The sequence below is a fragment of the Leptonotus elevatus genome, chromosome 9, assembly GCF_054856555.1.
Source record: "Leptonotus elevatus isolate MCC_2025b chromosome 9, RoL_Lele_1.0, whole genome shotgun sequence".
NCBI lineage: Eukaryota > Metazoa > Chordata > Actinopteri > Syngnathiformes > Syngnathidae > Leptonotus > Leptonotus elevatus.
In genome coordinates, this window is record NC_141247.1 from 23,746,074 (window position 1) to 23,763,232 (window position 17,159).

General features: G+C 39.6%; 1 protein-coding gene across 1 annotated transcript; it reads left to right on the forward strand.

Moving 5' to 3' along the window:
- The first annotated feature begins 97 nt into the window (after window positions 1-97).
- kcnk4a (potassium channel, subfamily K, member 4a) lies at window positions 98-13,256 on the forward strand. The gene is made up of 8 exons (XM_086084952.1): window positions 98-2,116; window positions 3,663-3,735; window positions 6,989-7,266; window positions 8,522-8,639; window positions 8,713-8,873; window positions 9,971-10,157; window positions 10,448-10,584; window positions 11,680-13,256. Exons 3-8 carry the CDS (start codon window positions 7,078-7,080, stop codon window positions 12,607-12,609), a joined length of 1,722 nt encoding a protein of 573 aa, XP_085941078.1. The 5' UTR covers window positions 98-2,116; window positions 3,663-3,735; window positions 6,989-7,077; the 3' UTR covers window positions 12,610-13,256.
- Window positions 13,257-17,159: the final 3,903 nt, after the last annotated feature.

Genomic DNA, 17,159 nt, shown 5'->3' on the forward strand with positions numbered 1-17,159 from the left:
TAGTCTTGATTATTTGGAATTTTGTTAGATGACATTGTGAATTTCATGTTGTTCACCATGACTGTTTGTGACACACAGTAGGCATTTTGTGTGTGTGTTTATTGAAGAAGGCCAGTAGTTCGATTTACATTTACATTTTGTATGTTTATTCAAAAAAGAAAAAGAAAAAAAATCTTAGCTTCTTTTAAAGGTCAAGAAAAAAAGTTTTTTTTAAACTTTCAGAAAAAAAGTTTTTTTTATTTGTCTCCCAATATTGACAAAAAATACATAATTAAAAAAAAAAAGTGATTTAAACATGAATTGGGTCACATTGCCTCACAAATGTTTTTGACGTAAGAAAGAAACAAAAATAATAGGACGGTTAACAAATTGTTGTCTACTAGCATAGTTGCCTAATTCACATTTGAGCATTTTCGTAAAAACAAGGGGGGAAAATTAGCAATAGTAAATTAAAAAATTATCTAGACAATTATGTTATGAAGCTAATCAAATGTAACAATACATTTAAATTAATAACTTAACAAATAAACTATTGTGTTTGCTAATCTCCACTAGGTAGAGCAACTGCACTCTAAATGTGTGCATGCATAAAATCGATTAAAAACTGAAAAATGTGATTTTTACATTAAAAAGACTGAGACACATTGTGATTTTTATTTTCCACACTTTTTTGCCGTGTAACAACTCCCACATAACACTTATAATTTACACCGTTCAAATGTCAAATTCAAAAAAAATTCCTATTCATTTTCAATGGGACTGACGTTGAACTTTTTCTAAGTCCCACTTTCCACGCCCACTTCCACACATACAACTTATCATGATTACCACCTGCCTGATACTGCTCAATGGCACAGTTTGTAAAGTGCATTGTTCAGTAATCAGGAGGTCGCTGGTTTGAATCCCACCTTCGACACTACATTGCAAATATACCCACGGCCATTATGCTAAGTGATATACATGTATACCAACTGACTACCAAATCAAATTTCACTGAAATGATTAAATGCATGCTAGCTAGCTTTTAGCATCAGATGACACTTTTCAAAATAAATACGCCATCAGCCCTGAATTTGAGCAAGTCAAGTTAGCTCAGTGCTTTGCGCAATGGCGTGCCACCACGGAGAACCTGAGATCAAACCCCGCGTGGACCACATTTTAGTAATTTATCTTTCAATTTACTTCCTAAGCATATGCATTCAAATCTTAGCATTCAGCTAATAGCATTCAGTCTTTCAGCATTTCCACAAAAATTTCTGCAGAAATTGCTCTTTGTCTAGTTAAAATAAGCAATTATTTCATTATCAAAATGAAGCATAGTGATTTAAAAAAAAAAGGGAAAAAAAGCGTAATGTATTTTTAAGTCACAGACATTTTGAGTCTTCATAAACCAGCTGAAATGATACAAAACATTTACTAATATTTATATTCTTACGATATCATTTTCCTAATGTGTGCGTACAACAATGGTAAGAGTGCGATTTTATTTATTTTTTTCTTCTCGTGAACAATCTGCATATATCATAAGCACTTCCAAGCTGTGCGCCAGGATACGTTTTGGCCAACTGTAATCACGTATTTAAACTTTTATCCTGTTTTGTCCCCGCGGCCTTCAAACGGCTCTGGTGAGATGGCGCCTCCAAAAGTATTTAGAATATCTTGATGAAACGGCTCATTTCCGCCGCCACGTGTCCTCTCATTTTTCTCCTTCACATTTTTGACTCACAAAATATTCACATTGTTGCTAAATTTGGCCTTGGAACTTCACTGGCTGCTTTATTTCACCACTCATAACTCTGTCTCAGACGAGCCAAGTGTCACTTTTTGTGTTTGCCAACCCCTCTCCCCACCCCTCCCAATAAACACACACATCCATCTCAGGAAATTGCGAACCCTGTAATGTCCCCCTCCCCCTCCTCCTCCTCCTCCTCCTCAAGTCTTCTCCCCGTGTCAGAGTGATGTAGGGTCACAAGAATGGGGAAACACCTTCCAAGGAGAAAACACACATGCACATTCACAACACACACACACACACACACAATTACACACAGCTGCTGACTGAGTGCTGCGGGGCCGGAGAACGACACATCTGGATTCAAGTTTCACCACAGTTAAGGTAAGAGATTTTCTTTCTTTCATTCATTCATTACTTTGGTTAGAAATGTTAGTCTTCGTCATGTATGCGTCTTGTTTTCAAATTCATGTTTCTCGCTTTTTGTATTATCGAAGAGGAATGAACGCAAAAGCAGAACTCGTGAATGCGTTCAGTTGTCGTCGTTGTTTGTAGGCACAACGGTCAGCTGTTTTTAAAGTATTTCAAAGAAGTGAAGTTGCGGTTGGTGGAGCGTGTTGTGTTTTTCTTGCTTTCGCTCGAGTTTTGCTTCATTATACCTGCACAATGAGCAGCATTGTTATCTTGTAAAAGCATTTTTTTTTTTTCATCCAGCTCTTGTATTTGATCAAACGAGCTTGTAAAAGTGTTTTATTTACTTTTTATTTTCTTGGTGACTAATTTGGCAATTTGTATTTTTTTCAATTTTTAGCATGGCTCAGAAGCATTTTGAGTCTTAAATTAAATCAATCAATCAATCTGTCAGGATCGGCAAGATAGATCAATAATTATTTGTATTCATCTGTGAGCGCAATTAAATCGTCACATCGGCAATAATCACACATAGCACGTGCATTCAAAGCAAGCAACCCACAAAGTAAAAAATAATGCAAAAAAAAAAAAAAGCACCTTTTGCTAGTAATTAAAAGAAAGTGAAATCTGATCCAAACAAGGAAAAAACAAAACAAAATGTTGCATATAAAATAGTCCAATTATGCTGCCCTCATATTTGTACAATGAATAGATGTGATATTATTGGCAGCGATGTTATAATAAACCCAATATATACAGTGTATTTAACTGTTGGTATGCGAAACACATGCGTTAATAGTTCTGAAGTTATTGACAATGAAATGCATATAGTAACATTCTGCATTCATATTTCTTTTTTTTTTTAATGAGTGCAAATTGAAAACGGATTCATCTCCATATTTGTTGTGGCAATTCTTGCTGACCAACAAAATAACAAAAACAAAGCTATGTGATGTCAATGAAATCCAACATAAGTAAAATATCAATATTGCAATTTATAGTTGAGTTTTTAATGTGAGCCTCAAAAAAATCTGAACTTTGCCATACTTAAGCCCTCGCATCCATCTCGCGCGCACGTCGTCCCCTCAGTCCCGTGCTTCCTTTCACGATTGCGTGCGCGGGCCCACCTGCTCCAATGTTTATCTTCACATGAGCTCAGCCGCTGCTGTTTCAACAAAGAACAATGACAAACTCTATCGCGTAGTGCATATTTGGGACTGTGACGACGAGTAAGTGTCACACTTTGACAAGCAAAGGTCCATTAGCGCTGAATGCTAACAGTGTGCCAGACTCTGGCAAATGTCAGGACATTGTCAGGGTTCCACATGGGAGTTCCATTGGTGAGGTAAAAACACAGTTCAAAGTGGTGATAAGGCGCAAACACTTTTTTTTTTTTTTTTTTTTTAATCTGTTGACGTCACAGCGGGCAGTTATTTATTTATTTTTAACCATGACAAAGTGTAGTCTTGTGTTTGTCGTGTGCGCGAAGACGTCCAATAGAATCTTCTTTTGTTTGAAGGTCCCCAGCGGAGCCCAAGCGAGCTCATCAGCTGACCTAACATGGGATGAACTCCTGACTTGGGAGCCTCAAGGTAATGTCCTCCTCCTCATTGACGTCTGTTTTCATCTTCGGTCCGCCTCGATTCAAACAAGAAAAAAACTGATTTTTGCGTTGGAAAGAAAATGGCACAACAAAAAATGTAGTTTCAGGTTAATTATGGACCATCTCGTGGAAGCGCTTTTACTTTGTGATTGTTGTGCTTGTCACTACATATGTTTGGCATAGATAGATGAAGAAGAAACATGTTCCAAATCCACATGACGTTGGTACAAATCTGTGATGTTGAGCAGTGGTTCTCAACCTTTTTTCAGCGACGTACCCACTGTGAATTTTTTTTTTTAGTCAAGTCTAACCAGTGCAAAGCATTTTTGATTGAAACATTTTTTTTAAACCGAGTGCTGCGCCATTATTGTCTGATTTATTAAACGTTGGAACTTTATTTGTATTTACGAGGCCTCTTGAATTATTTAGAAATAATAACATATAACAAAAAAAAAAAAGATAATTTATTTTATAAATAAAGATTTGTGCTCGTAAAAATTATCAACATTTAGTCTCCTCATTTAGGATCATTGTAAAGCTTTGTTCTCAAAACTAAATAATTAACTGAATTTTAAATAAAGTTTTCAAGTGATTGACAGGCGATTCCAGGTGGCATATGACAAGTCAAACTATTCTGGTATGGGGAAGGTGCTGGGTTTTTAGGATAGTGAAATTGAATGGCCTACTGAATATAAAATTAATTTTGTGAACTTGTATTTTTCTTAAACATTTACATATACTTTTAAAATATATTTTAAAATCTCACGTACCCCCAGGGGTATACATACCCCCATTTGAGAACCACTGATGTAGAGAGAACAAATTATATTAAAAAAATAAAACACACACAATTAAAGACCCTGTAAAGTAAATTCACAGATTAATTTCTAAATACATAATACACGTTTAATGATAATTGCTGAAAATGACCAAAGACTGAAGTATCAAATCTGAACCGTATTAACTTAAACGAGCACCTCATTGTTCGCCATGAGTGTGCGCATGTTGCGCAGAGAAAGGCAAATTAGCGAGCGAGGGGTATTTTTTTTTCTTTTTTGGACGAGGGCCACTTTAGAGTGCCTCGTTGTCATGACATGGAAAGCCCCGTGACAACCCGGTGGGATATAGTCCAGCCACCATTTTGAAACCTCATTGTATTGTATATTTGTTGGCAATTTAGGGGGAATTACTCAATTTAAAGCCTGATAAAAAAAAATCTTAATTCAAATTTGGCAGGGTCATTAAGACTTTTCTCCTTGTTGTCAAATTTAAAAGACATTATAAGACACACTTTTTACACGCATTGTAAATGTAGTTTAACAGCAGAAACTAATTGCAACCACAAAATGCATCGAAAGTTCTGTATCAAGCAACATAACAGCAGGGGAAGCCCGTAAATAAGTCATTTTGCGAGCAATTTAAGTGACGGCACACCAGTTGGGAATCACTTTCTTAGGCGACCAACACGTCACGCTGGCTTCCTTCCGCTCACTATTCTTCTGGCGGCTGTGCTTTCATTGTGAATCTCAACACGGTGTGAGAAACACAAAAGGCTCCCACGGAGGCTTTAACGTAAGTCGGTCACCTGCTAAACGCATCAACGGGCAACCACCGTCTATCACTAGCTCGGATCTTTGAAGGAAGTTTCATACAAATCTAGAGTTTCCTCGCCAAGGGAACAAAAGCAGAACATGATTGGCAGTCATCCATTTTTCTATAGATCTTATCCTCATCGGGGTCAAGGTTGACCTGGAATGACTTGGGGTGAGAGGTGGCATGCGTACACCCTGGACTGCTCGCCACACAATCGCGTTCAAGTAGACAGTTGTCCGTGAACCGGCCTTGTATGTTTTTGTTGGAATGTGCGAGATAGGGATAGACAAAGTCATCGCATCATGGCCATATAGGAGCTCAGAATTTGAGTGTATGATGTCAAGGTATCACGGTCCATGTAATTCACAATGCTGTCTTTAGTTGAAGTGATAACTGCCTCAGTGGCCAAAACATTCCTAATTCAAATTAAACTGCACTATTAAACGAGCCACTAGAGGGTGCTAGAACTGCACAAATGGAATACATACCTTGTCTTTTTAACAGATGTGCTGCTTTTAATATTTTGACATGAGGACGACAACATTGTGGCAATTTTAATATCACAATATTGTCGTTTTCGTTACATCCCTAATAATTTTGTTTTTTTCCTATTTACATTATGCGTTTGCATTTGTGTTAAGAGCAGATTTGTTATTTAATTTTATTCCCGAAAAATATTTATATTAGTTTTAGTATTTGCTTTAGCTTTATAAATATATATATATATATATATATATATATATATATATATATATATATATATATATATATATATATATATATATATATATATATATTTTTTTTTTTATTTATTTATTTATTTATTTTATACAGGCTGTTTCTTGTGTGCAGGATTAAAACAAGATGGGTGGTTGGATAAGCTAAAATGAACAAAGACAAAACAAAGCACATTTTGCTATAATTATTTTTAGTTGCACTATAAAAACATTTTGGTCAAAAGTAACCCAATTGTGGATCAAAAATGGGCCGATCCACTTTATGGGTCAATTTGACCCAACTTTCTGGGTTTTTACACAAAATGACCCAATTTTTGACCCGAGTAAAGGATCTGACCAATATTTATAAGTTGTTTTACGCTGAAAGATCCATTTCTTGTCACAAAGTTGGGTCAAATCGACTCAAGAAGAGGATCGGTCCATTTTTGAGCTATAGTTGGGCTATTTTTGAGAGTGTCGTTTTATAAAGGTAAAATGTAGTTTCAATTGGTTGTCATTTTTTTATTTCATTTACAGCAACATTTTCTCCAATTAACTTTTAGTTTTTTTCATTCATTATCGTACCCATAATAACCTTGGTCACATGATGCACAGATGCCGCCTTAAACTCGTGTTCATTGTGCTAGCGAGAGGAGCAACAAGTGTTGAACCGGTCATGAGGTTTTTCTATTTGGGTTTGATTTTATTTGAGTTCACTTTGGGGTGAAATTTCCATATTGGTATGACATCATCAATGTGTGACTTCTCACCTAGCGTTCATGGGAACATCCTAATAGGACTCTGCTTCCTGCCAGTGCGGCGCTGGCGTGACGCACACGTGCGCGCATAAATTAAATAAAAAAAGCCACCGTGTTGTGTTGCATGTTTACACGTACAGCCGCCCTCTAAAAGGAACTTCCTGTTTATGACCAGCTGTGCCCTGAGTGTATCCTGAGTGCGAGCGCCGACCACATCCCCTGACCTCGAACCCCGGAGAGGGGGGGGGGGGGGGGGCGGTCACCATGCGCTGCGCCACGGTCCTGGCCCTCCTGTTCGGGGTGGTGCTGTACCTGGGCATGGGGGCGCTGGTCTTCCAGAACTTGGAGGCTTCCCAGGAAAGCGACAAGTTCCAGGAGCTGCTCACCGCCACCAACAAATTCCTGCACAATCACTCCTGCGTCAGCGAGCGGGAATTCTACACGCTGGTCAAGGTATCAATGGAATCATTATGTAACGCCAGCCAGTCGCACGCACGCCAACATCAGCGACCTCGCGGCGATGTCCACACAAACGTCAGAATTTGATTTGATTATTTTTCTATTTGCTTTTCCAGATGTGTAAACATTTGAATAATTGGTTGGTTAATGAAAATGGACAAGTCTGTTTTTTGGGTTTTTTATATTTCTCATTTCAGTTTTTTATCTGTTTATTTTCAATTGTATATACATATATATTTTTAGAATATTTTGTGTGTTTTATTGTTATGATTAAATTGAAATTACAGTGGTGAACATTGTTTACTATACAAGTTACTTTTCTAGAATGATTATGACTCTTCCCTTGTTTTTTCCTCTAGCAGATCAGGTTTTCACAATTATAATAATTTATTTCGTAATATACTAATATATTTAGTAATGTTTATAAATGAAGGGTTAAATTCAGCAACAGGTGGAATTTCAATATCAGGGTAAAATCCGTTTTGCGCGAGCTTTTATTGGGCAAACTTAAGCCAAAAATGAAAATATCTTTTTTTTTAAATTACTAGAATAATAAAAGTACGGTAAAGACATGTTTATAAATAAGCATCAAAAATATGTTTATGGAGACATGAAGCCATTACTGACTCAAATTAGTTTTATGTGTATTTGAATTGCTTTTAAATATATACATTTTTTTCTAATATTTTTTATTTGGTTTACTTTTATTTAGAATTTGGGTTTTTTACAGTTTTTTTCTTATTGTTTCTATTTTTAATTTTGTATTAAGTCACATGTATATTTATAGATTTTTTTAAGTATACTTTTTGATTTAGGTTTTGAAATATTTGATATAAAATATAGATAGATTTTTTTCTCATTGTTGAATAAATTCTTATCCCTAAAAAAAAATCAAATTTAAAGATATACTTTTTAATTGAATTTTTAAATTATTATTATTATTATTATTTATACAATGTTTATATTTTCTGCACAGTGGGAACATTTTAATATATTCTTCTAATCCCTTAAAAAAAATCTAATGTATAATATTTTATGAAACAAAACAAAAAATAGATGTGCCAAACAAATAAAATGTTCACTGTGGTTGTTTGTCCACATTCATGATAATGACTTATGTGAGTAACAGCGCCACCTACTGCTTTGGCATACACATGACAGCAAGCGAGTGTCATTGTCAGATATTTTTCATGTTCTTTGACCTAACAGACGAAAGTTTTATGTTGCATGTTTTGCGATCGCCACCCAGGAAGTGGCGTCTGCGGTGGAAGCGGGCCTGGAGGTGGGCAGCCTCTCCTCCAACTTCACCACACGCTGGGACGTGGCCTCCGCCTTCTTCTTCTGCGGCGCCATCATCACCACCATCGGTACGCTGAACACCTTTAGCGCCGTCTCGGCCGTTTTTTGTCCTGCTGACTCCCGCCGTGGGCCCTCCTCCAGGATTCGGGAACCTGTCTCCTCGCACGCGCTACGGCCAGCTGTTCTGCGTGTGCTACGCCCTGGTGGGCATCCCCATGTTCGGCATCCTGCTGGCCGGAGTGGGCGACCACATGGGCACCGTGCTGCGCAGGGCCGTGGCCAAGATCGAGACCCTCTTCCTGGTAAGAAAGGGTTCTGTTCTGGGCTCTGCCTGCTGTCTGGCCTCGTAAGCCTTTTAGGTGGACAAACGGCTTACACTCGTATAAGAATTTTCATCTGTGGTGGCAGCGCTTCATAGGCCTGCTACTAACAATTGTTTTAATAACTGATTAATCCATTTTTTTGATTAAGTGATGAATCAGATTCAATATATTTCATCCCATTATTCAATAAGAGGACATTAACAGTACAGAAAATGGACAAACAAACAAATTATGATTAAGTTACTGGTTGGGTCTGGAAATATGCAATAACGTTGATTATTATTTTCCAAATTAAAAGCAAATGTTTGATTTTAATTCAACACAAAGATAATTGTAGAGGACTGCAGGAATTGTAGAACATTAACTGTTGACGAGCTAAAAAAAAATTAAATATAAAAAAAACGGATCTAAACAAATAATGAATTATCACAAATATTTATTGATAACAGTAATTTCATCATCTAGTTGTCAATGACTCATTAATCATTACACCTGTACACTGCTCTCTGTGCCACTTGCCAGAAGCTAACGCTGTTAGCTATTGCTAATTTTTTTTGTTCACCAAAACTCAATGCAGCTCTGCTTACCTTGTGGCTGTCACATGATAGCTGCAATGTCACAACTGTGGGGATGGCGAGTTTTTCTGATAGTGGTACTGATCATTTTGCAGGCAATGAAGCACAGTCACTTGAAAGTGGCTGTTGATCTTCACCATCTCACATAGCAGATCACTTCATGACAAAGAAAGTCGGTGATGGTCGGAAGCGTACTGCATTCAATTGGGGGGGAAATCCTGTTTTTCTGACTCATTTTTTGGATTCTTTTTTTTTCCTGTTTTTCTGAATATTTTTTCTGTTTTACTGCATTTTTTTCTCATAAAAAATATCCTGAAAAACAGCGGAACAAAATATTCAGAAAAGCAGGGGAGAAAAAACGTTTTTTTAGATATTTATTTTTCCTGAAGAAAAAAATATCCAGGAATAAAATAACCTCTAATTTGTGAATGCCGGAGTGTAAAAGTTTTTATTTTTTATTGAGGATTGTTTGCATCGTGTGTGTGTGTGTGTGTGTGTTAGAAGCGTCAAGTGCGTCCCACCACGGTGCGCGTGATCTCCGCCGTGCTGTCCATCCTCATCGGCTGCCTCATCTTCTTGGCCGTGCCCACCGTCTTCTTTCAGAAGTCCGAGGACTGGTCCTTCCTGGAGTCGCTCTACTTTGTGGTCATCACGCTCACCACCGTGGGCTTCGGAGACTACGTGCCGGGTGCGAACGCAGGTTCTCGTGCGCATTTCAGCAAACGGGGGGGGGGGGGGGGGGGGGGATCACGGGACTCATTGAAATACTTTGGAAGCTTTTCATCTCGGAAAATCCGATCTCACCGCGATAATCTTGACAAATGCGCAACTGTTTTATTACCAGAAAACAAAATCCCCGGGGTCTCTGCCTTCGAGATGTTAATCTGATCATCAAAGCAGGCCCAAAAAAGTCCCAAGAAGCTGCCTTCGAAAATAATATTAATAGATGTTTGCGCATGCGTGTGCGTGTGCCTCCAGATGGGAGTCACGCTGGCGGTCTGTTCTTCAAACCTCTGGTGTGGTTGTGGATCGTGTTCGGTCTGGCCTACTTTGCCTCCATCCTCACCATGATTGGCAACTGGCTGCGTGTGCTCTCCAAGAGGACCCGCGCTGAGGCGAGACGCACGCACACACAAACATTCATCTCACCAGTCAATCTATCATTAGCTTTCTACTTTTTTTTTTTTTTTTTTCTTCATCCGCCCATTTCCTGTATATGCAGTACAGCATCTATTCTCAGAGTGAGCAAGTGAGCTGGTGTCTTTCCTAGCTGGCTTCGAGTGACACCGCGGACTGGTCGCCAGTCAATGGCAGGACACTTGGGGATAAACGACCATTCACGCCTTTTAACTATTTCGAGTCCCGAGCAGGTTTTCGGCGAATATGGTGTGGAGGGCCCTGAGTAACCGGAGAAATATTCTTGAAATCTTTGGGAGAAATATGATTTGTTATATAAAGCTGACTTGTTATTATTATTATTATTATTTAAGATGTTCGATACCAAATTTTTTTTAGACCAATACTCAACTCTTTAGTCAAATACCGCTACCATTACTATGTATTGAATTCAAGGCAATTTTCTATTCCTCTCATTTTTAATTTCTAGTTCCTGATCTTAAAACAGCCACAAGAGGGCGCCGTCACGAGTACTACTCTCTTAAAATAAGGCTGGTATTGGTATCGCTGGCTCCCATCCCTAATTATTATTATTATTATATTAATTGATTTAGTGGTGAGTGGAAACCCTAAATTGGGTTTCGGTGGGGGGGGGGGGGGGGGTAACAATATTTCGCAATCAGTGTCAGACTTATCATGTAAAATGTCTTTTTTTTGGGGGGGGGGCAACACGGTGATAATGTGGTTATTAGCACATCTGCCTCACACAACAACTTTGACAGCCAATTTTGCATTTGTCACCAAAAATATTCCTCATTCATTCCCAATGACACCAAAAATTCTCTTACCTTACATCATTCCATACAATTCAATATCATTACACACTTTTTATCAACATATATATATATTTTTTAACCAGTATCGTTGTTTTGTTCTCATTCCATGTCTTTTCATATCATTTGGTATTTTTCATTTAGCATTCAGATGCAATTTCTCCAGAAATGGAATTTTGTTGTCAATCTATTGATGACACTTGAAATTGAATGACAATCATCGCCTTTTCTGCTCATTTCTGCTGCTTGCGGTCCCGCCAGATGGAGGAGCTGCGCGCTCACGCCACCGACTGGACGCAGCACATGTCCAAGGACTTCCGCATCCCCAACCCCCTGGAGTTCAACGACCCCTTCCTCCTGCAGCGCCGGCGCTGGAAGCGAAGCGAGCGTCGCCGCATCCGTCGCGGAGCCCAGGTGACGCTGGGCTACTGGGCCCGAGGGGGTTCCGAGAACGGCCACTGGGCCGGCCTGTCCAGCTCCATGAGCCGGCTGGAGGGGCTGGGCTCCCCCCCGGAGCGAACGAGGACGGCCAAGCCGAGGACGAGGACGAGGCCGGGCGGCGGCACCGTGCCGAGGTCCGAGCCGGCGGCGGCTTTGCGTCAACGGGTGGCGCGGCGCTCCTTGCCTCACCTGTTCACGCGTTCCTTCTCCCTTCCCGCCGCTCCGTCCGCCTCCGTGCTGGGCTCCCCTGAAGCCGCCGTACGGGACGGTTCCTTCTCAGGATCGGACTTTGACTCCAGATCCGACATGTCTTCCGCGTCTTCGTCCTTCTCATTTCTCCGGAAACTCCAGGCTCGCCGTGCCCTCCAAGCGGAAGGAGGCAAAACGGACGGCGAGGAGGCGGCGAGATGTGGCGACGACCAACCCTCACCTGATCCGAGTTCCCTCCCCCCCTCGCCTTCGCTTTCTCCCTACTCCACGGGCCTCCTGGACTTTTTCGGCGAGAACCTGGCGTACATCGACGAGTCGTCGGACGCGCTGAGCGAGCGCGCCGACGAGAGGAGGCGGCGCCCGCGCAAACCCAAGCGCAAGAGTTCGCGGAGCGCGAGGAGGGAGCCGACGCACGAGTGGCGCCCCCTGCAGGTGAGGGGGCCCGGCGGGGACTCGGACCCGCCGTCCAATCCGCCCACGCCGCCTCCGGACTCGCCGCTGCCGTCGCTGACGCACACGGACTCGCCGCAGACGCTTTGACGTCTACTCTTCGTGTACGTTTTGTGATCTTTAACATTTTCGAACTGAAACGTCTTCACAATCACAGAAGAATCCAGTTGCCGCCGTTCACAAACAACTTGCCAATGTTTGAACACTGCATGTCTTCGTCATGTCAACTTTTTCAAGCCAAAGCCGAGATTCAGTTTGAATCTCGGTTCGATCTTCTGTGTGGAGTTAACCTTTGACCCAATTCAACCACCAAATCATTTTTCTGTTTCTGAGTATGTAACAGTGGCGCCAAATTGCATATTGAACCAGAATCCAAACTTTTACTGCCACTAATTAATGTATGAAGTATGTTTTTCAACGGTTTCACGCAGCTCGTCTGTTAAAAGTCAAACGTCGTCGTGGCTGTGCTGACAAACATACGCCAGTAGATGGCGTCGTTGCGTTGCTTTGGATTTGATATCCGGGCAGCTTTTGAGTGGGAGGGGGAATCCAAGGGCGTCCTTTCGATGAGTGTGGGAGAAAACCCATGAAATTGTACACAAAATGCATGACGTCACCTTCAAAGGTGAACTTCTGACTCGGCAACGTTCCCCAGCGGCAGCACGCAAAAAGCCGTTCGTAGTATGTCATTTTAAAATTGCACAATTCAATAAACAATCACCATTAATTGTGCTTCATTCAAGTGACTTGTTTTATATTTGTTTGTTTGGTCAAAAAACAGGAACATAAAATTACTAATCGCATGGTCGTTTAAAAATAAAAGAAAAACCTGATGCTATGGTCGTTTTAGAAAAACCCGCCTTACATGGTAGATATATGGTCATCTGTAAAAAAAAAATAATAATAACGCTACATGGTCAAAGACATGGTTATCTTTTTAAAAATGCTTTGCTATATACATGGATTTGAGGCTCATCTTTAAAAATGCTTTACTACATGGTCGTAAAAAAATAATAATAATTTAAACGCCTCATGGTCCCCCCAAAAAAAACCTTACTATTTATTGGTCGCTGAAAAAAAACGGCATACTCTATGGTCATGGTCGTTTAAAAAAAAAAAATGCTTACATGATCCTTTTTTTCTTTTTTTTTTTAAGAGGCCTTATGATGCATGGTCATCTTTTTAAAAATGCCTTACTACATGGTCGTTTAAAAAAACGCCTTACTTTTATAAAAGAAAAAAAACCGCCTTATTATATAATGGTCATAACATGGACGCTTAAAAAACCTGCCTTACTATCATGGTCATTAAAGATGCCTCATGGTCAAAAAATAATAAAATAAAAAAACCTTACTATTTATTGGTTGCTGAAAAAAAACATCCTACTCTACATGGTCGTAAAAAATAAATAAAAAAAACGCCTACATGATCCTTTTTTTCTTTTTGTTTTTTAAGACGCCTTATGATGCATGGTCATCTTTTTAAAAATGCCTTACTACATGGTCGTTAAAAAAAAACGCCTTACTTTTATTTAAAAAAAATATGGAAAAAAACGCCTTACTATTTAATGGTCATAACATGGTCGTTTAAAAAACCCTGCTTTACTATACATGGTCATTAAAAAAAAAAAAGACACCTTACTATACATTACTATACACGGTCGGGTTTTTGTTGTTTTAAATAAAAGCTTTACCACTACTACTCATGATAATTTACAAAAAAAATAAAAATAATCAGTCTTACATTGTTGTTTTTAAAGAAAAAAAACACACCTGACTCAGGTAATTGGAGATGGTCAATTGTCATTGCTGCACTGCTAATGTGAAGGGTATGCGGTTGGTGCCGAATTTGTTGCCTGCCTTGCCCAATGGCAAACTATACGCCTCTGCAGCACGCGTGCGCGTTTGCAGACGTGCTGACCTCGGCGAGTCCTCAGTGAACTCCGTCGCCGCTGCGGTCTCGCTTACTCACATCCTGGAACACGCAAGATACACAAGACAGGAGGGGGAGGAGGAGGGGGGGGGCGGTGACGCTGACGTCCGACGGTCCGAGGCCAACGCGCATTTCATCATCCGCTGACAGCGGCTTGGACAAAGTCAGCGGGGCTGACAGACACTTGATGAATGTTTTAGCGTTCTCATTGTCGCTGTCGTGTTTTGTTGTGCGTGTCGACGATAAAACTGAACGCCAGCTCGCCACGACTAAATACTGACTAGGACTTTGGAGTTTTACGGCATAAATAGGCCCTTTTTTTTTCAGATTTTACGAGCTGCATAAAGCGCCGCCTTGGAGCTTTGCGCCAGCACGCCCTCATGTGTTTAAAAAGGGAACTTTTGTGGCTTTGGCCGACTCGCCTCTGCAACCTGCAATAATGCTGAGGCCACAAAATGCGCCTCTTCGTCCTCTTGTGATGTTGCCGCTTGCATATCTTTTACATTTTGTCTTTATGGGGCTGCAGTTTTAACTCATTCACTGCCATTGACGGCTATAGACGTCCAAAATTCAGTTTAACTTTTTTTTTTTTCACGTTTGTTAACAAGAGTATGAAAGAAAGAAGAAAATGATTGTACATTTAGAACAGATCTAAAATTTGTGATTAATCGTGATTTAACTAGTGAAATCATGCGATTAATAACAATTACAAATTTTAATCGCCTCACGCCCCAATTTTTAATACTCGTTTCTTTAAAAAATTAAATAAAATATATTTTTTTAAATGTCTAGCTTTTCATACTCTTGTTAACAAAAGTGGGAAAAAAAGTTAAACTAATAGAAATAGTTCAAATTAATTTTTGACGTTTATAGCCGTCAATGGCAGTGAATGAGTTAATTGGGGGTGGGGGGGGGTGCAGGAAGCACGGTGGCCTAGTGGTTATCCTGTCTGCCTTTACAGATGAGGTTCGGGATCCAAATCACAGTTACGGGTTTTCACCGTGGACTTTGCATGTTGTCATCGCGCTTATGTGCGTTTTTTGTCTTCGCAACAAAGGGCGAGCTGCGCGCCAAATTACGTCTGTGGTTGAGAACGGTTTCAAATTAGACTTCAGGTCTCAAAGTAGGGTCAGAGTTTCAAAGTTGTGAAAGGACCACATGTGGCTCTTCAGTTCCTCTCATGTGGCTCCCTGTGGATCTAAAAAATAATAATAATAATTAAAAAAAGAAAAAGAAAAAAAGTAGAAATTGATTAAAAAAATCACATATATATTCTTCTAGATAAAATATTTAAATGGTTTAAACAATGTCAGAGACCAAATTTTTAAGAGACAAAAAGCTGATGAAAAAGTTTTTTTTTAATACCTAAAAATGTCCAAAAAGAGGAAAAGCTGAAAATTATCATAAAATGTCCCTGAAATTGCCAAAAATGTCAGAGAATTGAATAAAGAAAGCATCAAAGAAAACATTCAAAAAGTAACCATAACATTTCCAAAAACAAAAGAAAAAATATTCCGAAAATTACCATAAAATGCCCAAAAATTGGCAAAAATGTCAGCACATTTAAAGCACAAAATAAGAGAGGCAGAATATTACCATATGTCCAATTGTCCATACTCCATAAAATTGTCAGAAAGTTGACAGAATGGCAGAAAACTCTTTAAATGTATGAAAAATGAAGTATGAAAAATTACAACAAAAATGGAAGACAAAAGGTAGAAAGAAAATTTTAAATTAAATGATCTCAAAATTGTAATTGCTGCATAATTTTCTGTTATGGTGCAGCTCTCATTAATGTTCAAATGTTTTGCTGCTCCAGACAGTTTTTTGCTCATTTATTTAGCCTAAAATGTCTTTCTAACCCCTGGGTTAGGTTTTCAAATTAGGATTAGGGTTTCAAAGTACAGTTGGGGTTTCAAAGTCAGGTTTAAAGCGAGCTGGGCTCGCCTCCATCTGAAAATAGCCGCCTGCTGGAAATGAACACGTGTGTGTCGCGTGTTTATCGCGCACAATATGAGGTGTGAGTGGCACGCAATTGCCTTTTTATCATCTCAGGCGCCTTTTATGCGTGTGTGAAACTGCGGAGACATGACTCTAGGCGTAGGCTGGAGGTGGCGGGGTCCGAGTCCAGGGCCCCCCGAGTCCTCCCTCCCTCCTCCGTCCCCAAGGCCAGCGGCACGGCTCTCCGCAGTGGGATAAGTACAGGTTGGATTTAGTAAGAGGTAGTTAAGTGCAAAAGACAAACACATGCCGGGGCCAGTTTACTCAGGGAGGAGGGCTGAGGTTGGCAGGAGGGGAAGGGAGGGGGAGGGGGAGGGGGGGGGGCGACCTCTTTACCAGGGGCTCCAAGCAAGAAGAGATTGGGGTGCCATGGTCGCGTTTTTTTTGTAAATACAAATAATTGTCAAGTAAATGCCTTACTGTATATGGTCTTTTTTTTTAATAAATAAAAGCCTAACTTACATGGTGTTTTTTTGTTTTTTGTTTTTAAATAAAAGCTTATTTAAAAAACACCTTACTATATACATAGTCATTTATAACAACAACAACAAAATGAGCTTTACTGGTCTGAGCCTTCTTTTGTTTATTTTAAGAGAGAGGGGGGAATGTCTTTTTCCTTTTTTTAATGAAAGCCTTACTGGACTTGGTCTTTTAAAAATAAATAAATACTATACATGTTTTTTTTTTTTTTAATAAATGCCTTACTT

Excerpts from the sequence above, each read along its gene's own strand:
- kcnk4a (XM_086084952.1), top strand. The coding sequence starts at position 7,078 with ATGCGCTGCGCCACGGTCCTGGCCCTCCTGTTCGGGGTGGTGCTGTAC. Across the intron at positions 8,640-8,712 it reads CGCCATCATCACCACCATCG|GATTCGGGAACCTGTCTCCT; the intron begins GTACGCTGAACA and ends GCCCTCCTCCAG. Across the intron at positions 10,158-10,447 it reads CTTCGGAGACTACGTGCCGG|ATGGGAGTCACGCTGGCGGT; the intron begins GTGCGAACGCAG and ends GTGTGCCTCCAG.